Source organism: Pristiophorus japonicus, chromosome 20 (genome assembly GCF_044704955.1).
Source record: "Pristiophorus japonicus isolate sPriJap1 chromosome 20, sPriJap1.hap1, whole genome shotgun sequence".
In the NCBI taxonomy this organism is placed as follows: domain Eukaryota; kingdom Metazoa; phylum Chordata; class Chondrichthyes; family Pristiophoridae; genus Pristiophorus; species Pristiophorus japonicus.
The window spans coordinates 36,859,453-36,884,002 of NC_091996.1; the positions used below are offsets into that span (position 1 = coordinate 36,859,453).

The 24,550-nt window shown below is 44.6% G+C and overlaps 1 protein-coding gene across 17 annotated transcripts in view; it reads right to left on the minus strand.

Moving 5' to 3' along the window:
• The window catches only part of rgs3a (regulator of G protein signaling 3a), a 340,299-nt gene that overhangs the window by 45,048 nt on the left and 270,701 nt on the right, over positions 1-24,550 (minus strand). For all 17 annotated transcript variants that reach the window (XM_070862764.1, XM_070862765.1, XM_070862756.1 and 14 more), the window contains one exon: positions 7,381-8,037. In XM_070862764.1, coding sequence (XP_070718865.1) covers positions 7,381-8,037 — 657 coding nt within the window. The remainder of the gene's footprint in view (positions 1-7,380; positions 8,038-24,550) is intronic.

Below are 24,550 nucleotides of genomic sequence, written 5' to 3' on the forward strand. Positions count from 1 at the left end.
TCACATGAACCATTCCCCAATACACCCCCATAATCCTTATCAGTACCGTCCTTACTACAGGTGTGACGTCCAAAATCCGCAGTTCCAGAATCCAGACCGATCCGTGGCGGGATCATCCGGAAACCGGAAAATGTTCCAAAATTCGGACTCCCGCGCCTCAGCCCGACCTCCGGCTGCCCGACCTCGCCTCGGCCCGAGATCGCCTCAGGCCGACCTCCCCCGGCTTCGCTTCGGCCCGACCTTGAGCCACCCAGCCTCGGCCCGACCTCTGGCCGCCTGACCTCGTCTTGGCCCGACCTCCAGCTGCCTGGCCTCCTCCCTCCTCAGCCCGACCTTGGCCTGACCTCTGGCCGCCCGACCTCCCCCAGCCTCAACCTGACCTCCCCCAGCCTCAGCCCAACTGACAGCCCCGACCTCCAGCGGCCCGACCGACCTCTCCTGGCCTGACCGACACCCCTTGGCCCGACCGACCTCTCCTGGCCTCGGCCCAATCGACACCCCCGACCTCTGGCGGCCCAACCAACCTCTCCCGGCCTCAGCCCGACTGACACCCCACCCGGCCTCAGCCTGACTGACACCCCTGATCTCCGGCGGCCCGACCGATTTCACCTGGCCTCGGCCCGACCGACATCCCCGATCTCTGGCGGTCCGACCGATTCCCCCTACCCCCCCACACCCGACCCCCAGAACCCCAGCGGCCCGACCGACCCCCCCTACCTACCTTCCTCGGCCCAGGTAAAGATGTTCCAAAATCCGGAACGGCCTCGGTCCCGAGGTTTCCAGATTTCAGACGTCACACCAATACAACCATCTGATTTGCCTTCCTTCAGTCCAATTATACGGGTCTTGTCCTCACTTGACGAAAAATATTAATAACACTTAACCCAGAAAATAAAAATACTCCAACAACTCTATTCCACATAGTATAATAGTTAACAGGAATAATTAGAAATCATACTTATGCATACCCTTTAGTGCCAATCTTCTGTGTTCGTTTATCTATCCTACTGCTCCTACAAAGCGTATCCCCAGTGGCTTACAGCTTGCGAGAAGGTTGTTACATTCCTGTTGAGGATATTTCAGGTGGCCATGGTCAAGCTTCGGGCCTTGAGGGACCGGCTGCAGACTGCAGCATCTCGGCGTAGACCAGGATAGTCAGGCCCAACAGGCTGTGTGGCACAAAGGGACACTGATGGAGTGGGTGGCGGTGGAGCAGGCATGTTGTCATCCTGAGAAAGGATGGCAGGAGTCTTTCCCATGGAGCCTGGGACAGATGTTGATTGACCTGTTCAATGTTTTCAGAATTTTCTGTTTTTGTTTCAGATTTCCAATATATGCAGGGTTTTTTGGGGCTTTTTTTTGTCAGAAATGTAAATACTTAGAGGGCAGGAATTGGATGATTCCTGAAATCTGAACATTCAAATTGCATTCAGGTGGGTTTAAGAAATGTCTAAGCACTTGGTAAACAATGTTTGACACCACACCGGATTTACACTTTAACAAAGCAGTGTGAGACTACTATCTCAGGAGACACTCACTCCACTGGGGCTCTAACCCGAGACTTACACTGCACATTTACCATCAATGCAAAGTGGAAATCGTTCCAAATGGACACTAAACTTACAGTATATATACCCCCAAAATATCTTGTGGAAAAAATAGGAATGGTACAAGTCAATACGTAGAATCATAAAATCTTACAGCACAGAGAGAGGCCTGAGCTTGATTTCTGAAAGAGCTATACGATTAGTCCCACTTCCCTCCCCCTTCCCCATTGCCCTGCAAATGTTCTTTTTCAAGTATTTATCCAATTCCCTTTTTAAGGTTATTATTGAATCTGCTCCCACCGCCCTTTCATCCAGTGCATTCCAGATCACAACAACTCGTTGTGTAAAATCATTTTTCCTCATCACACCTCTGGTTCTTTTGGCAATTATCTTAAACCTTGTCCTGTGGTTACCGGCCCACCCGTCAGTGGAAACAGTTTCTCCTTATCTGTGCTGTCAAAATCCCTCTTAATTTTGACCATCTCTATCAAATCTCCTCTTTACTTTCTCTGCTCTAATGAGAACAACCCCAGCTTCTCCAGCCTCCCCATGTAACTGAAGTCCCTCATCCCTTGAACCATTCTCGTAAATCTCTTCTGCACCCGCTCCAAGGCCTTGACACCCTTTCAATAATGTGGTGCCCAGAAATGGACACAATACTCCAGCTGAGGCCTAACCACTGATTTATAAAGCTGCTCCTAAAAACAGTGAGGCCCAATACGTTTTTGTACAAACAGGATTTAACAAAGATTCATCTACCAATCTTTGTTTTCAGTCTACTTTGGGCCAGATCCCATTTCAACTCACTGAAATTAGGCCTCTTTCAGTTTAATATCTTCACCGTTAATTGTTCCTTGACCCTTTCCATAACTACACTAAACCTGACGATGTTGTGATCATTGTTTCCCAGAAGTTCTCCCAATGATTTTAGGTTTCTCTCAATTTTCCGCTGGTTTCCATTACTGCAGATGATGGAGCTTCCAATAAAGACAGGGTTATTTCTCACCTTTCAATAGCTAACCTCACGATGAGTACAGATAAATAGGTCTGACTATGGATCCACAAATTGCTGAAATGGAGTAAGATATACCTGATTTTATTTTAATATGTATATTAAGTTAGGCATATCTGTGTAATTTTCTACTTTGTTGGGTATATATAATTGAAAAGGAAACTTTTGCAGGGACTATAATAAAACAGTGGAACTAATTGGATAGATCTCTCAAAGAACCGGCACAGGCATGACGGGCCAAATGGCTGTAAGATTCTATGATTTAAGGGCTTTTCCCTTAAAAAGATCCATACTATGTCTCAACCATGCTCTAACACCCCTCTGCATGAAGAAATGTCTCAATTTCACTCCTTACAAATCGACCATTTTAAATTGAGGACCCTTATCACTGATCTCTCTGGTCATCCTTATTTACTCTAACAAAATCTTCAATCATCTTGAAAAACTCATTAACTTTCCTCTTGGCCTTCTCTGCTCCAATGGCAATAATCCAAGTATCTCCAATCTCTCCTTAGAATAATTCCCATCTGTGGCATCATCCTGGTACATCGCCGTTCTCTATAGCTGTAATTTCCTTCCGATATGAGGTGTCTAAAATCTCCCAGCTGAACCAGTGTTTTGTATAAGATCCCACAAATGAGTGAGATAAATTGCCAGTTTATCTGTTTCTTTGGTTGTTATATGATAAATTATATGATGGGGAAAATGATTGGGCAGGACACTGGGAGAACTCCCCGCATTTCATTTGAATAGTGCTGTGGGATCTTTCACGTCTCATCCAAAAGACGGCGCCTCTGACAGTGCAAAGATTGCAAAGTCCCTCAGCAGAGCTTGGTCTCCAGTCGTCTTGGTTAACCCTTGCCACTGGATCAAGACCTAGCTCTGTCAAGCTCGTGTGGTGGCTGGTGTGCAATGGTCACCACATGTTAAAAAAATCCACGCACAGGCATCCTCCAACCTTCAACATGTAGTTCAGGACCTAGAATGTCAGGTCCCTCATTGAAACACCTATGAACTCATCCCTTTTTGGTGTGGAAGTGGGTCATCCTCGATACAAGGGACTGCCTAATACTATACTACTATTGCTAGAGTTGGCAGCACAATGCCATCTAGGGCCCATGCTTTATAATTCCCACTATAAACCCTTGCATCTCTCTCTCCTCCTTAAAATCAACTTTTTTGACCAAGCATTTGGTCATCTGTCCTAATATCACCTTTGGCTCGAGGTCGAGTACGCCTCTGAGAAGCACCTTTGATCATTGATTCAATGTTAAAGACTTATATCAATGAGTTGTTGTTTTGTTGTTTCAGGATATGATTTTTTTTTGCATAATCATGCAAGCAAAGATGGATGAATGAGTAGTACGCTTTTAAATATGTGAATATTAATCAAAATTAACATTGAAATAATGCACAACTCCAATGTGTGAGGAGGACACACAAAATCTGCAAAAGGACATAGACAGGCTAAGTGAGTGGACAAAACTTTGGCAGATGGAGTATAATGTTGGAAAGTGTGAGGTCATGCACTTTGTCAGAAAAAAAATCGAAGAGTAAGTTATTATTTAAATGGAGAAAGATTGCAAAATGCCGCAGCACAGCGGGACCTGGGTTTAATTGTGCATGAAACACAAAAGGATAGTATGCAGGTACAGCAAGTGATCAGGAAGGCCAATGGTATCTTGGCCTTTATTGCAAAGGGGATGGTGTATAAAAACAGGGAAGTCTTGCTACAGTTATACAGGGTATTGGTGAGGCCACACCTGGAATACTGCGTACAGTTTTGGTTTCCATATTTATGAAAGGTTATACTTGCTTTTGAGGCAGTTCAGAGAAGGTTCACTAGGTTGATTCTAGAGATGAGGGGGTTGACTTATGAGGAAAGGTTGAGTAGGTTGGGCCTCTACTCATTGGAATGCAGAAGAATGAGAGGTAATCTTATCAAAAAGTATAAGATTATGAGGGGACTTGACAAGGTGGATGCAGAGAGGATGTTTTCACTGATATGAGAGACTAGAACTAGAGGGCATGATCTTAGAATAAGAGGTTGCCGATTTAAAACAGAGATGAGGAGAAATTTCTTCTCTGAGGGTTGTAAATCTGTGGAATTCGCTGCCTCATAGCGCTGTGGAAGCTGGGACATTGAATAAATTTAAGACAAAAATAGACAGTTTCTTAAACGATAAGGGGATAAGGGGTTATGGGGAGCGGGCGGGGAAGTGGAGCTGAGTCGATGATCAGATCAGCCATGAACTTACTGAATGGCGGAACAGGCTCGAGGGGCCGTATGGCCTACTCAAGTTCCTATTTCTTATGTTCTTATGTAACACATAACTGATTCAGAAAGTTGATGTAGTGCAGGTTGCTTTAAACAAAATGTCGTAAATATATCTTAATATTTTTCGGTCCCCGTCACTGACTCTATTCCTCTCCCTAGCATCTGTCTGAGGCTGAACCACACTGTTCGCAACCTTGGTGTCATATTTGACCATGAAATGAGTTTCTGACCATATCTCCGTGACATAACTAAGGCCGCCTATTTCCAGCTCCATAACATCGTCCGTCTTGGCCCTTGCCTCAGCTCATCTGCTACTGAAAACCTCATCCATGCCTTTGTTACCTCTAGACTTGACTATTCCAACGCACACCTGGCTGGCCTCTCATGTTTTACCCTACATAAACTCGGCTCCCCATCTACTAACTTGCACCCATTCACACATCACCCCTGTGATTGTTGACTTACATTGGCTCCCAGTTAAGCAACACCTCGATTTCAAAATTCTCATCCTTGTTTTCAAATCCTTCGATGGTCTCTCCCCTCCCTATCTTTGAAGGAGATTACAGCCGCTCCCCCCCTCCCCCCCCACCGAGATATTTGCGCTCCTCTAATTCTGCCTTCTTGAGCTTCCCTGATTATAACTGCTCAACCATTGATGGTCGTGCCTTCACCTGCATATGCTCTAAGCTCTGGAATTTCCTCCCTAAACCTCTCTTTCCTCCTTTAAGATGCTCCTTGAAATCTACCTTTTTGATCAAGCTTTTGGTCATCTGCCTTAATTTCTCTTTATGTTGCTCGGTGTCAAATTTTTGTCTTTTAACACTCCTGTGACTCGCCTTGTGATGTTTTACTATGTTACAGGCACTGTATAAATACAAGTTGTTAATATGAACACCAAGATCACAGCATATTTAGAACAGAAGTGTCCAAGCTTTTTGTTTTCATTGGTCACTTAGGTGCAGACCAAAAATAAAGTTTAAATCAATGTTCTTATTTATTTACATATTTCACAAGCTGTGGCTATGAACAGATTTTGATGTTGTGATTTAAGAGTTATCCACCAATAAGGCAAAAGTCTTAAGAACAGCCCTTTGCAAACTTCCAAAAAATCACACAGGACAAACCTGCGAGTAAGAAATACAAGTGAAAATAGACCATAGTTGCCTATGCTTTCTGAGCTAAATTCCTTAGGCTTGCAGGACAACTGTTTTGAAGCCACCTGTGTTCTGAGTGGAACTCTTCAAATAGTAGCTCACAGCTGAAATTTTTGCATCGATCGACTGAAATCTCAGTAGCTGACTGACCCAAATTTCTGTAACCAACCTATTTCTTTAGTGGACAATAAGCATTCTTTTGGGCTGCGTTCAAGGCAATCATAAATCTGATCAAAATTATAACAAACGGAAACATGGATTTTGAGCATAATCATAAAATTTTACATGTAACTAAGTAAAAACAAAACATATTTAATGAAATAATAGTGAAAGCTTCTATTCAGTACTATAGATTCCTCGAGGTTCAAGAAGCCAGAGTAGACCCGTCAAGAATTTTTAGATACCAACTAAAAAAATCAAAATATCATCAATAAAGATTAAAGGAGATTCAACAAACCTTTTGTGAGAGTTAATATTTCATAATAGGATAGCATCACAAGATTTAACTAAGACATCAAAATTATTTTTAGCTTCTGATCATTCTGATTCAGATTCCTTTTCTTTGCAAGTGCACATATTTCAAACAAGTATACATGCAGATATTTATTGGCAAAAATGTTGTAAGTAACACCAGCAGTTAAACTGAGAGGTCCTGGCCTTCAAAGTGTTTGAAGACCACACAAAGAGAGTGTTTGAAGACCAAGACCTCAAATCTGACACCAAGCTTATGGTCTACAGGGAAGTAGTGATACCCGCCCTCCTGTATGGCTCAGAGCCGTGGATTATATACTGCAGACGTCTCAAAGTGCTGGAGAAGTACCACCAGCGCTGCCTCCGCAAGGTCCTGCAAATCCACTGGGGAGATAGACTCACCAACGTCAGTGTTCTCGCTCAGGCCAACATTCGCAGTATCGAAGCACAGACCACACTCGACCAGCTCTGTTGGGCGGGCCACATCGTCCGCATGCCTGACACGAGACTCCCTAAGCAAGCGCTCTACTCGGAACTCCTACATGGCAAGTGAGCCTCAGGTAGACAGAGGGAACGTTTCAAGGACACCCTCAAAGCTTCCTTGAAAAAGTGCAACATCCCCACTGACACCTGGGAATCCCTGGTCCAAAACTGCCCAAAGTAGAGGAAGAGCATCCGGGAGGGCGCTGAGTACCTCGAGTCTCATCGCCTAAAGCATGCAGAAATCAGGCGCAGACAACGGAAAGAGCATGTGGCAAACCACTGCCTGCCCCACCTGTGACAGAGACTGTAATTCCCATATTGGACTGTACAGCCACCTGAGAATACACTTTTGGAGTGGAAGCAAGTCTTCCTCAATTTCGAGGGACTGCCTATGATGATGATAAACTGAGAGATAAAAAAAAATTGATTACTCACTTTACGTCCAGAGAAGATGAGGCATAACTGATGCATCGAACCACCATTTTTCACATTAGCCAGCTCTTTTTTGAGGGTCTTTGGAGAGGGTGGAGCCCAGTTGCCCTTTGCTTTCTGACCATCACACCCTACACAGTTGAGTGCATTGTCAGATTTAAAACATTGAGTCTTAGGTTCCTGCAGAAGGCTACCCTCACTGTGCGTCCGACGTCGCAGTGAGTTCTGAATAGAGAGAGTGCAGTGTTTCTCACAATCTGATGTTTCAATCATACTGCGCCGTTTAGAATCACAACTGTCCAAATAACAATCATCACTATCTTCATCATCATCGTCCTCATCCTCTTCCTCCTCATCCTCATTATCTTCACCATCAATCTGTAAAATGGGTAGCTCATCAGTACTTTGGCTAAAAGTTCTGTCAAGTCTGACCTCGGGTATACTGAATGGCATTTGAGGATTCTGTGACTCTATGATATTCAGATTTTCACTACTTTCTTTCACTCCCTCTGTGCATTTATTTTCTTCTTCTGCAATGTATTCTTTTTCTGGGACCTTTTCATTTTCAGCATCTTCTTCGCCAGTAGGCTGTAGGTCGCTAATTGGAACCTTTTCCTCAGACAGCATCTCAGACGGTTCATCTGATTTTGGATCAAGCATCTATTAAACACAAAAAAGAGAAAAATAAAATACATAAAATGAATTGTTCGTAGTTTATTGTGGAAGAGGGAAGAATTGGTTGATGTAAATATCAAGTTTGTGTTATGTATTATATTTATTTACCCTGGACATTTACAGAAAATAATTTGTTCACTCAGTGATCTTAATAGAGACAATTGAAACAAACTGAATGATGCAGACTGTTGGTACCAGCAAAAACACAAAGGCCTGGATATTAACAGGGGCGGGGGTGGGGGAGCGGAGTTTTGGATGGGAAACCCTGCACGTTGTGAAGTTTTAACTCCACAGCATGCGTCTTTTGCACTGGACAGGTTTCCCCGCCCGGAAGTCAGACAGTCACAATGGGAGGACTGTATGGCAGGCCGCAGGAACAGGTAGGTCCGATCCACGACCTGGGGGGTGGGGGTATCCGATCCCAGGGGGCTTTGTATGGGGATGGGGGGTCTGATTAGGGGTGTGGGGAGGTTGTGGGGCTGAGGGGGGAAGCACTCTTGCTCCACCTGGCCCACAAGCAGTGCTGTAAAGGCACTTACCTTCTCCCAAAAGCTGTCCTCGACTCCCTTCAGCTGTTGAATTCCCAAGGCCTAGGAAAACCCAACCAGCCATTGTAAAACCTGGAAAGCAGGTTAAATCATAGACTGCCGGCCTCATTAAAATATTTAAATTGCCAACCCACTTCCTGGGAGGGAGATGGCTACCCCCACTTTTCCCACCTCCGTTATACCGAAAGTGGGCAGGTTGAAGACGAGTTGGGGTCAGGTGTCAGATTTTAAGAATTTTAACATCTGACCGAACCCCAATCTACCTGTTTTTGAGTGTTAAAATTCAACCCAAACTGTCTGCAAAATCTGATGACAACTTTGAAAATGAGTACTTAATCTTGAGCCTTGTATGTATTCTTACTGCTACTATTGTCTACCACGGTCAATTCTACCACTGTACAGTTCCTTCAACATCAACAGTTCACTATTCACTTCTGTAAATAAAATTATTACAGTAATTCCACAAATTAACTACAGTCAAAAAACTGATATCAAATGTTATGAACAATTTCAATGATGACAGTACAAATGATCAAGAATTTCTGAAATAAGGAAGCATTTCATTAGCTATGTGACACTCTACAAAACTAAATAAAGAGAGCAACACCTTCAAAATCAGAACGTTAATTTTAACTTAACCCGCCTGGTGGGAAACTGACGACATCAGATCGGCCATTTTACGCCCATTGAAGTTAATCAAAAGCAAAACAGACGGCCGATCTAATTACGTCACTTTTCCCACTAGAGTGTGTTAGGTTAAAATTACCCTATTGTCTTAAATGAGAATTATAGTTCATGAATAAATTAATACTTCACACTTACTCCGACATCAATCTTACAACTGTGTTTTTTGCTTATAATAGGTACCGGGCATGTTGGCGGGCACTCATATATAACTAGTCAAAGATCCAGTCAGCACCACACAGTCAATGTTTGATTACTTAACTTTTGTGTAACATTGCTCACTCTGTCCACTGTTTAATTTAAGGCACAAAATTGTTTATTTTACATGGGTTAACGTCTATTAAGATAATGGACAAGAAATGTCATAGAATGCGTAAAACCTTCCTTCGTTATTATTGCCAATAATAACTCCTAGTTTCATGTTTTAAGCTTTATAAAAACAAAAATGTTTCAAATGCACAAAAGATTGATTACCATCTAAAAATTGAAAAGACGCATTAATGTTTACAGTGTACAACTTGTTTCTAAGGTTTGTTGGAATGATATTAACTCACTTGTTTCCCTCCCAAATCCAGGTCATCCCCTAACTACTATTAGGGTTCCTTTAGGGCTCAGAGATAATACTGAGGCAGTTTTGTCTTGTGGAAGAAGAATGTACTGTTGAATTGGGGATTATTGGAGATGCATGTTGTCAAATATTTCAGTTCATAAATAATAGATCTGGGTTTAGATTTCTATGACAAACTGGACGCTGCAACGTTATATTGAAATTTCTGCAGCTATTTATTTTCATATTTAAATCCTGCCAGGAAAAATTATTTTTGTGTTTAAAGATAGAACCATAGTATGCTCCAAAATGGCAGGAAAAAAACATAGAGAGCAAAACTGTCACTTTATATAGCCTCGTTAGCGTCTCTGGGAGGCAAGACACCTTTTGCAGGTCGCAAAGCTGGCCGACTCCGCTCTTGGGGTGCTGCTTAAAGGGGAGCGCGCCAGCGCCCCGGACCGCCATCTTTGTTTGTCTGCCTACTCTTGGGTCAGCTCAACGATGGCGGCCCTAGCCTGGTCCGGGCCACCATCGTGCAGACGGGCATTCCGTCTTGGGTGCCAGGCTGCAAGCTTGGTCGCACGCTGCCCTGGTGTCCCAGTGGGGCCCATCAGAGGCCTTGTAGAGTGCGCAGTGGTCCTCTTCTTTAATTGAAGCACGTCAGTGCTACGCGGAGCATCTGCATAGCACACCCTTCAGTGCCCCAGTAGCGCCCTGGTTACCGTCCCCAAAGGGTCTGCAGGGCAATTTTGCCCCCAGTGTCAAAAGTCAAGATTTTCAGTGCTAGTGAGCAGTTTATTTCTATATCCTCTTCAGAAAATAAATCTGGCTCTTTCAGCACTCGTAATCACTTTCAGTGCAGAATTCAAACTATTTTCTAAACTTGTGTTTGGGATGTGGGGTCAGATCCAGCCGACTTTAACGCAGAGCCTAATTTGAATGCGAGGACTCTGTTTTCTACCTGCAGCCTGCCAGATTGAGAGCCTGGCTGGCTGCGGGCAGGTAGGCCTCAGAAGCAAAGGGCCGGTCTGGTGTTAAAATAAATATGCAATTCTTTTGTTGCACGAAAGTATGAGGGGGGAGTGAGGGATCAAGAGGGAGAGGATCAGCAGGGGTTGGGACCGGCCAGGGATTGCGCGGTGGGGGGGAGGGGCAAGGGTTGTCGGCTGGTGAAGAGAGGATCAGTATTGGCCACCAGAAGATCGCAGCCGGCTTCATCATCATCGTTGGTGGGGGGGGGGGGGAAGATAGGAAGATAGGCTGGAAAAGTGATCGGCGGCCTGGGGGTGTGGTATCTCATCATGGGGGGTGAGTATGGTCGCGACCCTAGATCCAGGAGGCGTATAAAATCAATTACCTCCTGGATGCAGCAGTCCCCGGCTCTGTTTAAGGTCGGGAATCACATTCTTAACTTCTTACCTGCCCCCACGCTTCAAACCCACCCTTTTTTTTTTAGGGGAAAATTCCAGACACAGCGCGGGAATGGACTCAGATATAGCCTGACTAGGTCGGGATGGCACATTCCCTTCTCTAAAGGACCTTAGTGAACTAGTTTTTACAACAAAATAGTTGCTTTCTGTTGGCAGCCCAGATCGATCAACTACAATTTCTCAACTTGCTAAGGTAAGACTTTCAATAATCGCTAAGACTACTATCCCCTGTATTTCAGTTTTATTTCCGTGCAATAAAAATTATGAAATGATGGTTATCTACAGTTTAAGTTATGACAAGACTGTGCCGCACTTCATCTTCAGCTAACTATGTACAAGTGGTTGTTTGTTTATCGCAATATGTGTTTATTAAAACAGCCGTGTGGAGTGAGCCTTGGCTCAGTGGCAGCATTCTTGCCTCTGAGTCAGAAGATTGTGGGATTTGAGCTACACTCCAGACTGCCCTGGTGAGCAGAGACAAGAGTTCATGGGGCCGAAATTCAGCCTCGTGATAAGGCACGTTACCACCGGAAAGCGGCGGCCATGCGGTGGTGTCGAATGGCCGCCGATTCTTTGTCGAATGGCTGCCGCTCGCGAAATTCTCCTTGGTGATTTTTCTGGCAACCACCGTATCTGCCCCGCTGCTGCCGAACCCTCCCAAGTAGATCATTAAAGCGGCACCGCCGATCTCCTACCCAGCAAGCAAAATTCACCTAAAAAATTTTGAGGCCGCCACACGGTGTCTCTCACAGATTTTTCTGTCGGTGCAGTTTGTAATGTGTGTAAAATGGCAGTGCGGCCACCATTAAAGGGGAGGGCACACAGCCACGGCTGCTATCTTATTTTTTTTTTGACGGCTGACTGCCGGGTCGGCCTGACAATTATGCCCCCAGGTTCGGTCGTGCCGCCAACAAGCAGCCTGGCACCCTCTCTTGGGTGCCAGGCCGCTGGCCTGGCCAGAACCCTCCTTGGTGGCCCAGTGGACCTAATTAAATTAATCGCAGAGCTCGTTGCAGCTCTCCCCTTTAAGTGACGTGCCAGCGTGATGACGTCATCAGCGCTATGCTGATGACGTCATCAGCGCTATGCTGATGACTGACAGTGCCCAGCACTCTGCCGCCCCCACTTCTGCCCCAATTCCACCCCCATTATGGCCGACTTCCACCCTGCTCGAAAAAAAAAAGACAAAGAGCTGAATTTCGTGGCAAGGGGCCACCACATCCACCGCAGTGGTGAAAACACAGGAAAAACGGTTGGTGCGGCTCATTTCCGGCGGAGGTGAATTTCTTTCCACGGATGTCTGAATACTAGGTTGACATCCAGCCAGATACTCGCATCTGATGGGAGCAGACTAAACTCATCATCGTAGCCCTAGCAAGCAAGAGACCAGTGCTTTGTCCTGTGAACACTAGGTAAATATTCAGTTGGGTACTCATATCAGATGGGAGTAGAGTGGCGACACCCTATTGCAGCTAGCTTGTCCCCCATGGTCAGGCTAAAAACTGGTCTACACAAAAAGCAGTCTTTATTATAGACCAACTCAGAGCATGATGATCTGGATATAAAAGCTTGCAAGAAATGGGTTACTTCATGTATTGCTAGGCACAGAAAAGAATAAGAAGAAGAAAGCAGCCATGAGTTTATTTATGCTTTCTCACATCATCAATCTTAATATATGAACTCTTAATATTTTTCATTTTAGGTAACGAATGTCAAATGCTTATTTTTAAGCTGCACCTTAATGAGAGAGGGAGAGAACGTATTTGAAGTCTGTACTTTATACATGGGGAATTGAGAATAAAAGCAGAGAACTGATGTTGAATTTGTATAGACAGTGGTTAATCCAGTTCGAATATTGGGTGCAGTTCTGGGCATTCCATTAGAGGATGGATATTAGAGTCATGTAAAGGTTACAGTAAAATAATTAGAATGCTACCAGGAATGAGAGATTATAGATATGAAGGAAAGCTTAAAACCTTGGAGCTTTTTTCATTGTGATCTAATTGAGGTTTTCAAACTTTACCACAAGTAGTGACTGCAGCATAGACTTTTACATCATTTAAGGGAACTGGATAAATATTTGCAAAGGAAGATTATAAAGGATACGGAGAAAAGGCAGGAAAATGGGATTAGACTAGACAGCTTCAGTGGAGGAGCAGCTGAACTGAATTGTTTCCTTTGGTTCTGTATAATATGTGATGAAATGTATTGTTTAAAAATTACGTGAAATTAAATAAAAGGCCAAACAATATGTGCCTTCACTGCCCCAGACAGAATGGCCCTGTTGGAGAATTTAAATTTAACCTTTAATGCTCTTGGCAAGTATACTGTTGGTCTGCTGAAATGTAATTAATGCGAGCATGAACAAAATATTCAATGGAATCATGTAGAGCTCACTTTACAGCAGAAAGATGGTTCAAAAGCAAAACCCATTTAATTTCCTTATTTTACATAAATAAGATGTCCTGTTATATTCTGTGTTTAATTATGTCAGAACAAATTTTAAAGAATAATACTCAGGTGACTGGTGACAGTTATTACTCACCTTATGGTCGGCAATGCATTGAATGCAGAACAAATTAACACATAGAAGCACTCCTTCAATATAGTTTTATTATCCGTACTCTGAAGCTTTCAACTCAACCTTTTCAGAGCTGAGATGAATAATTCTAGCACAGCTGCTGAGTAGAAGTCAAAAGAATTCTGGAACTAACAATTCAATTATGTAATTTAATATTTTTGAATAGGTCCATTCCAAAAGAGTTTCATGGATTTAAAGTGTTCTTGCAAGGATTGCCATTTGGTCTATGCATTTAACATACATGCATCAGCTTGCTTTAGTTAATTTAGATTACCAATGGAGGGCTTGTGTATGCAATCTAGACTGACAGTGCACAATAATGTGGTGTACTGATGGAGGTTCTGTCCTTCTGATAAGATACTGATGTGGTCCATGTGGATGTTCAACGATCCCATGGCATTATTCAAAGAAGAGCAGGGTGTATTCCCAAGTCCTGGCCAACATAGACCCTGAACCAACACCACCAGAAACACATTGATCTCATTGTTGTTTGTGGGGTCTTGCTGTTCAACATGACACAAATCTTTGCAAAATAATTCAGTGTGTGTAAAGTGCTAAATAAATCTATTTCTTGATTTTCATTGTACTATACTGTATACTATACTCACTATACTGAATAAGGTATATTCAAGTCACTATTACTGTAAACATGGCAGTGAAAATTCCAGTGTATAGTTGCCTGAATTTCAACAGCTCCCAATTATGTATCTTTCACAAAGCCATCCAAAGTGAAGATTTGGTAATGCAGCAACTCCATGTTGGCAATGCCTCCACAAATAACTCAACACCATGATGCTCATAAATGTCACCGTTAAGCTTACCAGCAGAAGTCTGAGTCCTTGGATTGATAGTCCAGACAATAGAAATGTCACCCACTGATAGCCAGAACCTAGAGGCTCAATTGTCATCTATGCATAATACAATGTGTATGCAACAACATATGTTCAACTTTTGGAGGAAACTGGAGCGTCTAGCATAAACTGATCAACTTAACTGAGGTTAACTGATTAATGTGACTTCAGAAGTCAGGATTCAAGTCAGCAATACCAGTTACACACTCAATAATGAAAAAGCAAGTCATTTGCATATTGCTGAAGTCATGGAATATTGCAGGGAGACTTAAATAATAATCTAAAAAATATTAGATTGTGTCAGTGTGAGTATAGTTTTATAATCAATGCATCACCATTTGGTGCACTTAACTAATAAAATATTAAGAGTACAGGTTCCGTATCTAGCTTTTGATTTATTTACTATTGGTTGAATGTCTCTTACCCATTATTTAACAAGCAACCCAATGCAATTAGACTCATCAGCTGATTTGATTTTATAAAAGGCAGGCTTACTGCACAAGTACCAAGATGGATAATGAAGAATCAAGATCAAAATGCAATAACAACACAGTCCAGTTTAAAAAAAGCTCATAATACAGCCAGCATTACAGGAAATGGTAAGCTTCTATGCATGCATGCTAACCATGCTGACAGACTCAAACATAAGTTGGCAACTCAAAAACTACTGTGACCATAGGCTCATATTGTTGTTTTTGTATCTACGCACTCTTCTCTTGGAGAGCAGTGTGAATAACAGTCTGACAATTCGTTACGTGAATGCTCCTTCCATGGCTGTAACCACCTTTATACCAGCCAATAGGTTAAGGTTAGTCCTATATGGCAGGAGGATTTTATGGGCACCCACATACACCGGACATAAGTATCCACTGGATGTCAACACAGAATTCAGAACCGGAGCTCCGATTCTCACTCACCAGGACTCCCTGCAGTGGGGTTCAAACTCTTCCTTCCGACTTAAGGCAGGAATGCTACCACTAAGCCAAAGCCTCACTCCATATAGGCTTATGACATGTAGCATGTAGTTAAAATGAAAGTGCAATAGGGCACGGGCTTGCCATAACTTAAGCTGCACATAGACCCAACATTTTATCATTTTTACAGCAGAATATTGTGGTTAAAAACTGCTTGGGCTGATCTTGCTGCTGATGCTTTACTGCAGCTATCGGTGATAATTACTAATCCTGAGAAACTATGATGAGAATATCCTCTCATGGCATGTAGTATAGTTCCATCCCCTGGAGCAGCATCAGCTTTGGAGCTGAGAGTGACAGTAATTTTCATCTGCAAACACAGACATTGAATCCAAGCTGCTGACTGCCTGCGAGTATGCCTGTATTTAGTCCCAATGCGCAATTGTCCTATATTTAGTGTTGTGTTCAGAATAAATTCACAGGACTATATCGCAAGCTCAAACTGTTGTGACCTTGGTCTCTTTATTCAGACTCCAGAGTGAGGAAGCAGCATGGTGAATCACCTTTGAAACCTGCTTGCCCCAGGGTGCACAGGTGACCCTTAGGTCGCCCACAGGTGTGTCCCCTAGTGGCAAGTCTTACATTTGGGAAAGGTCTACATACATACATAACATCACTCCCCCCCCGCAAAGTCTTCTGTACAAGTTATTTGCAAGTTGAAGCGATCTGGCGCCCTGCATCCCCAGGTCGATCGCCTGGGTTGAAGTCCTGATGTGGTGGGTTCATCCTCGTGGTTGACGGTGAAGTTGATCGTGTTAGTGGGTCGCTGGGGGCCAGGTCCTTTCACAGTGGTTCCTGGTTATCTGTCGTTCGCAGTTTGGTCTGGTCCAAATGCTTAACTCGTTAACCCGGTACATGGTTTCACAATCAAACACTCCGTTTTCATCACATACACTCCATTCCCCCCCCATGGCTAATGCGGTACTAGCGGCCCAACTGGGGCCCTGACCATGGTCTACATCACTTATTCTGATGTCGCGTGGAGGGGCCGTGCAATTATGGTACATCTCTGCTGATTGCATGCGGAAGGCTCGGTTCTGAGTGATTCTGTCTGGTGACTGCGTAGCACCCAGGATAGCCGGGTCTGTAGGGAGTCTACCGTGGCACGCATGGTGCTAGGTTTAGTGATTTGGGCACTGACCCTAAGGTCTGGCAAGCCCAGGATGGCCACAATGGCCTTGAGACTTTCGGTAGTGCAGGAGGCCTAGTGGTTTCCGTGGACATTGGGCCGTAGTATGGGGGCCCCGGACTACCGACTGTGTGTAGCCGCCCTGCCTTGCTTTGCAATGTTGGGATGGGTCTATCGTCTCTTTGGTGAATAGGTTGCCACATCCCGTCTAGCAGTTCACCTTTGACAGGCGGTAACATGGGATCCTGGCAGGTCCAGGTCCTAAGCTGGGGGGCCGTTATGGTTGACCCCTCGCTCTCTAACACTTCCACAACCACGAGTGGGTCTGTAGGCTGTGCTGTTTCCACCCTGGTGGTGGGCAACGGTGGCCAACTGAGAGCATAGGTGCCGCTTTCTGTGCTTGGCCCGTGGCGGATCATGTTACAGTGCAGACAGTGTTGGACATTCTCGAAACAACACATTGATAATGGTGCCTCTGCTCTCCCAAGCTTGTGGGATGAGCAGCTTGTCTGACTTGAGCACATATTGGGACACTCTTTGGTACGTCTCTTTTAGTCCTGTGAACGCAGGCTGCTGCTTTGTTTAACTTATTTGATACATGTTCAATCGTTTGGTGTTCGCCCGCTACTTTTGCTTGCTGCACAACATTCCCGACCCCGTGCGGTAATATCTTACTTCCTACGAATGCTTTGTTAGATACATATACAACTGGTTGGGGTTCGCCCGCTATTTTGGCTTGCTGTACAACACACCCGACCCTGTGTGATAACACATCACTTGTTACAAGTACTTTGTCAGATACATATACGACCGGTTGGTGTTCACCCGCTACTTGTAAGGTTGGTGTTCACCCGCTTGTTGTAAGGTACCTCCAACCCCATACAATGGTACATTATTGGCTGCAAAGGACCGCTCGCAAGGGTTACATGGTGCACACAATTTATTTGAACGTAGTGGGTTTCTGGCCTTCACCGCAGCCGTCCCTTTATCTTTGCCCCAAACCCAGTCGTCTTCCTTGCTGGACGACACATTCCTCCGTTCCGTTGCGGTGGCCTTTCGTGGTCTGGACGCTCTCTCGTCCCGTGGTCTGGACGCCTTCTCATCCGTGATGCCGACTGCCATGATTTTCCTCCCCAGGTATTTTGCCTCTGGCATCGGGAAGACGCATTCAGATCATTTCGGCCAGAGTCCCACTCCGCATGGTCGACCTGGAGCCTCTTCCATTGTCGCGAAAGGGTCGTCGGCTTCGGATGGTGGGTACTGCGCCTGTACCGCTGCTCGGTTGAACTTTACCTCTTCGTGGTTGTGATGAGCGGCCTGTGCCTCGGGGATCTGCAAATGGATCTGCACTTCGATGCCTGGTTCAGCTGAAGGTGAGGGCTTGCTCGACCTTTAGGAAAGGGAGGCCTTGTTCGCCGGAGAAGGTACGCAGAGGTCTTCCCAGTTCCCATCGAATCTTCTCCATCCACCTCCTGGCCCATCACCTGAAACAATCCACAGTGGTAAATCGTGCACCGCTCCCTCATGGGATACTCTTATGTCTGTTGTGTTCCAAACATAGATGAAGCTGCACACAGGGAGGTTAAAGTAACAGTGATCCCAGTCTTTAATAAGACACTCCAGAGTGAGGAACAGGTTTAGGGGCCGGCTTATATACAGTGCTCCCAAGGGATGCTGGGATTCCTTGGGACTTCAGGGGATGAGCTCCCTGGTGGCGGAACATGGGAGTGCATGCTTTACAGATACACAACAATGTCCGCACTACCAATAACTGGTATCAGTTCCTTGGTGTAGGTGCGCAGCTTTGCCTGAATCGGGATCAGCTCGGGTTGCTGTGCTTCGTCGCTCCTTTTGGCTCATGACTGATTGACTCGCCCCCGTATCTAGTTCCATGGAGACTGGAGTGCCATTAAGTTCAACTTTTAACATTATCGGAGGGCTTTTGGTGGTGGAGGTGGTAACCCATTTACTTCCTCTTCATCCTCAGGTTGAGTTGCCTCTCCTGCTCGTTCATCGTGATCCACGCTGGATCGGTCGTCCCCTCCTGACTCTGCTACGTGGTGAGTCAGATATCGTTTGTACATTCACCGGAGGTGCCCCATTGTTCCACAGCCCTTGCACACATAAGGCTTGAATCGACATTGATGAGCTCTATGGCTGCCCCCGCAGCGCCAACGTGGTGCTAATGGATACGCATTCGCGCCCCACGGCGGACTCTGAGTCACTCCAGGCCTAGGTCTGGCCTCTGCAATCAGGTGACCCTTGCCCTGTGTTGTTCTGCCTGCTGCAAACATTATTTTGTGCACGGTGCTCGCCGGTGAGCATCGATTCTGTGAAGATATCTGTTTCGTGTTATTGCTCATGGATATGAAGGCTAGGGCTATCGTGATGGCCTTGCTCAGATCTAGGGATTTGGCAGACAGCAGTTTGCGAAGGATGACTTCGTGGCCAATTCCAAGCATGAAAAAGTCCCGCAACATTTCCCCCCAAGGATCCGCAAAATCGCACTGCCCCGCAAGGCGTGTTAGGTCGGCGACAAAACTCGCCACGTTCTGGCCCTCGGAGCGATGGTGCGTGTAAAAGCGATACCTGGCCATCTTTGGCTTGAGATGTTCCTTAGCCAGCGTACACAGCTCTGCGTAAGATTTGTCCGTTATTTTGACCGGTGCCAGCAAATTTTTAAGGAGGCCATATACCGATGACCCACATAGGGTGAGGAGAATCACCCTGCGCTTGGTCGCCGTCTCAGCCTTGTCCAATTCATTGGCCACAAAGTACTGGTTGAGGCACTCAACGAAGGCTTTCCAATCATCACCCTCAACAAATCTCTCAAGAATACCAATGACAGCCATTACCACATGATAGTTCGTGATCCGTTACTCGTCGCCAATTTGTTGTGTTCAGAATAAATTCACAGGACTATAATCACAAGCTCAAACTGTTGTGACCTAGGTCTCTTTATTCAGACTCCAGAGTGCAGAAGCAGCATGGTGAGTCACCTTTTATATCTGCTTTCCCCAGGGTAAGGTCTACATACATACATTTAGGAACAGGAGTAGGCCATTTAGCCACTCGAGTGTGTTCCATCATTCAATGAGATCATGGCCGATCTGTGATCGAAGTCCATGAGCTGAATTTTAATGGGAAAGGCAGCTTGGGAGGGCTCTAAGGTTGTCGGGAAACCCTGCAGAACAGGTTACTGCAAGCCCTACCGAATTTAAGGGCAGAGCCTGATTTGAATGGGAAGCCTGTTTCCTACCCGCAGACAGCCAGATGGAGAAACTGGCTGGCTGGATATGGGCAGGTAGGCCTGTGCTACTAGGCCGCAGAGAGGAGGGAAGCAGGGCGGGATGATGGCAGAGGAGTATCGGGGGTGGGGAAAGGATCAGGATTAAAGCATTGGTGGGGTGATGGGGAGAGGGAGGAATGGATGTGAGCCGGACGCCAGAGCATTGGGGGGAGAGAGAGATTATTATGGCTAGAGCATCGGGGGGAGAAAAGCAACCAGAGCATCAGGGTTGGTGGGGGAGAAGCATTGGGGCCAGAACATCAGGGGGAGGGGGATCATCTTGGCCAGCCTGAGGATCATTGGTGATGGGGATGGGGGGGGGGGGGGCGAAGGGAAGAGAGGAATGGGGCCGGCCTGAGGGTCATTGGTGGGGGGAGGAAGGAACGGGGCTCGACTGAGGATCATCGGTGAAGGGGGTGGGGGGGGAAGAGGCCTTGTGGGTAGGGGGGAGTCCTTGATTGTGGGGGGGCGGGTGGGAGGCAGGTAGGCAGGAATCCTGGATCGGGGGGGGGGGTTTAGGCAGGGTCCCTGAATCATGGTTGCAGCAGTTCTCACCTTGCTATAGCTGCCAAGTTTTACAAACTGTGCAAAGCCCGACCAGCTACAGTTAAATACAAAATGAAGGTTAAAGAGGCTTCCAGCTTCATTATAGTATTTAAATAAACAGCTGGCCTCTTGGCAGTAGGTTGACTGCCCGCCCAGTCACTCCTCCCATCCCGCCTCCGTTAAAACTGAAGTCGGTGGGGTTGGAGACGGGTTCAGGTAGGGATTTCAATTCTTAAAACTTTAACTATCCCCATATCCCCAACCCATCTTTTATTAGGTTAAAATTCCCTCCTATAAACCCGCCTTTGTTCCATGTCCCTTAATACCCCTGGTTAATAGAAATCTATCAATCTCAGATTTTAATTAACAATTGACCCAGCATCAACTTCCCTTTGCAGAAGAGATTTCCAAACTTCTACCACCCTTTGTGCCCAAGTTTCCACAGGATAAAAAACGGGCGCCCCTCCGAGCTGGGCGCCCGTTTTTCGCACCTAAAACGGCGCCAGAAAAAAAAACGCGCTATTCTCGAGCGCTTTGCAGCTCCTTGTCTGTTTGGCGCGGCGCCCAGGGGGGTGGAGCCTATACTCGCGCTGATTTTGTAAGTGGGAGGAGGCGGGTACTATTTAAATTAGTTTTTTTCCTGCCGGCAACGCCGCGCGTGCGCGTTGGAGCGTTCGCGCATGCTCAGTGTGAAAAGAAACATTGACACTCGGCCATTTTTGTAGTTCTTTGTAGCTGTTTAATTTTTGAAAATTTTTTAATAAAATCACATTGCCATCAGCACATCAGCACTGAGGCTTCCCTTCTCACTGTCTCCTTCCCCTCCCTCCCCTCCGCGGCAACAAATGGCTGTCTCCTTCCCCTCCCTCCCCTCCGCGGCAACAAGCCGCTGTCTCCTTCCCCTCCCTCCTCTGCGTGGCAACAAGCCGCTGTCTCCTTCCCCTCCCTCCCCTGCGCGGCAACAAGCCGCTGTCTCCTTCCCCTCCCTCCCCTGCGCGGCAACAAGCCGCTGTCTCCTTCCCCTCCCTCCCCTGCGCGGCAACAAACGGCGGTTTCCTTCGAACGATGGCTGAAGCACTTTCACACAGGTAGGAAGATGGTTTATTTAATCTTTTCTTTGCTTATAAATGTTTATTCAGGTTGGATTTATTTGTATAATATTTGTAGAAGTATAAATAAGGATTGATTGTAGAATTTAATGAGTTCCCTTCCCCCCCCCCACCTCGTTCTGGACGCCTAATTTGTAACCTGCGCCTGATTTTTTAATGTGTAGAACAGGTTTTTTCAGTTCTACAAAAATCTTCACTTGCTCCATTCTACTTTAGTTTGGAGTACGTTTTCACTGTGGAAACTTTGAAATCAGGCGTCAGTGGCCGGACACGCCCCCTTTTGAAGAAAAAATTCTGTTCTAAAGTAGAACTGTTCTACCTCACTAGAACTGCAGAAAAAAAAAATGTGGAGAATTGCGATTTCTAAGATAGTCCGTTCTCCACCAGTTGCTCCTAAAAATCAGGCGCAAATCATGTGGAAACTTGGGCCCATAGTGTGTAGAAGTGTTTCCTAACTTCACTCCTGATAGCCTAAAAATTAGAGCCAGGCCTATGTTCCCTACTAGATTTCGCCAACCAGCAGAAATAGCTTCTTTCTATCTACCCTCAGTTCCCCTTAACATTTTGAAACTTTCGATCAAATTACCACTTAATCGTCTACATTTCTCCTTGTAATTTTACCCTTGGAGTCCGGTATCATCTTCTAGTAAATCTACGCTGCACTCCCTACAAGGCTAATATATCCTTCCTAACCGCTCTCCATATGCGGTGTAAACAGGGTTTTGTAGAGCTGAAGCATGACTTCTAACCCCTTGTATTATAGTCCTCTAGATATAAAGGTCAGAATTCCATTAGTCTTTTGTTCCTGTCCATGACATTTTAATGATTTATGTACATTTGCAAGGTTAATCAGATGTTACATTCTACCTGAAACCATCAAATAATCTGGCAGTACAAGCTAATGCAAATGATTTAAATAGTGATCCTAAATTTGTCATTTTTAAATTTATGTTTAATCTAGACCAACTACAGTCACATGAACACATAAGCAAGATATAGCAAGGTTTAGAGATGCAAACACACCATTCCAATTTAGTTTGATCGTATAGAAGTCTCGTTCAAGTACATTTTTGCTAAATTGGTATGTACTTCTCATGAGTGAAAAGCACATTATACGATAAGCCATATTATCGGAAAACTATTTATAGCATCCTGTAGTGCCTGATTAGAAAACACATTTTTCTTTTTGTCACTCAGTGATATTGTGACCCACTTAGGATTTTGAGGCATTTTTAACAATCCAATTAAAAACTGCCAGAAATCTCATATTGCACATTTTACAAGATTAAGAAGCAGCTTAAAAGACAACCGTTATAAATTGCTTGAGGAAAACTATTTTTTTTAAAATGTCAATTCCATTTTAATGGTAGGTTAGTTACTTTAAAAGAATCTATGAAAACCAATAAAATTGTAAGAACTGTGCAAACACAATTTATCAGTTAAGAATAGCCAGTCCAAAATAAGAAACTTATAAATTAACTTGTTTTAGTAAAGCTGCCACTGCCAGTGAAATTAGAAATAAGCTGATTAGTTGTTCCATTTGCAGAATATTAAACATAATTACCAAAAAGGGTGCTGCAGGATAGCAGCAAAAATGTTTTGTTGCTCCAATACAAAAGATATACTGCAACTGTTGTGAGTAGTTCAAATTAGATATTTGGATCTCTAAAGTGTATTAATTCAGTTCATTCATTGCATTATTCCAGTAAGGCTTTACAGGTACACTGAAATCTATCCACAGACTGTAAGAGAATAATTCAAAATCATGTGGGTGACAACCGTCCATTTCCTGTTCACTGAATAACAATTATTGTATTACTCTGTCACAAGTTTGTTGCAAAATGTGAGCAGTAATTTTTCAACCTGCTTTTAATTGTACTGAAACACTTGAAAATGTTGAATCTTTGAGGCTACCAACTTGGCAGACTGATGATACAAATGAATTTTCCACACTGCTGATGCGAGAGATTATTTTCTAGATTGGAAATGTGCATGTGCTGGCTTTTAATTAATATGATTGTTCTTCTGAAAAATAAGTAAAATGAAAAACACATACACAGCTTGTAACATTAATGGCTGATGAGATCACCTGGGGTCCACGAGAGTCAATTTGTTCATAGTTCTGTTATCTGGTGCTTGGTTTTAAAGTGATGCGTCCAAAGATCGCAAATCTTCAAAACAGGCACCTGGTGTTCCACTCACAGACTTCCAATGTTGGAAATGTAGAGGGCGTAATGGACAGTAAAATCCCAAATCAAAAGTATGTAAAGCAACAACAACTTGTATTTATATAGCGCCTTTAACGTAGTGAAGCATTCCAAGGCGCTTCACAGGAGTATTATGGGACAAACTTTGACACCGAGCCACATAAGGAGAAATTAGGACAGGCGACCAAAAGCTTTAAGGAGTGTCTTGAAGGAGGAAAGAGAGGCAGCGCGGCAGAGAGGTTTAGGCAGGGAGTTCCAGAGCTTGGGGCCCAGGCAACAGAAGGCACGGCCACCAATGGTTGAGAGATTATAATCACGGATTATAAAGCAGTTAATGCTGTATAAATGAAATACTTATCTCACACCATGTGGCTGGCCCATTGTATTCAGCAGAGTAATTCAATTTAATATATATTCTACCAGTTTATTTTATTTGTAGGTGAGAAGAAATTCTATTTTGTGCCATAATTGTAAATGTTCTTAAACAATTATTGTAATATGGTCCTAAGTACAAGCTTCAGTTGATAAAATGTTCACGAGTTTAAAAAGCTACTGTATTATTGCAATTTCATGCTTTCCTATTCGCACTAACCGTGGAGATAT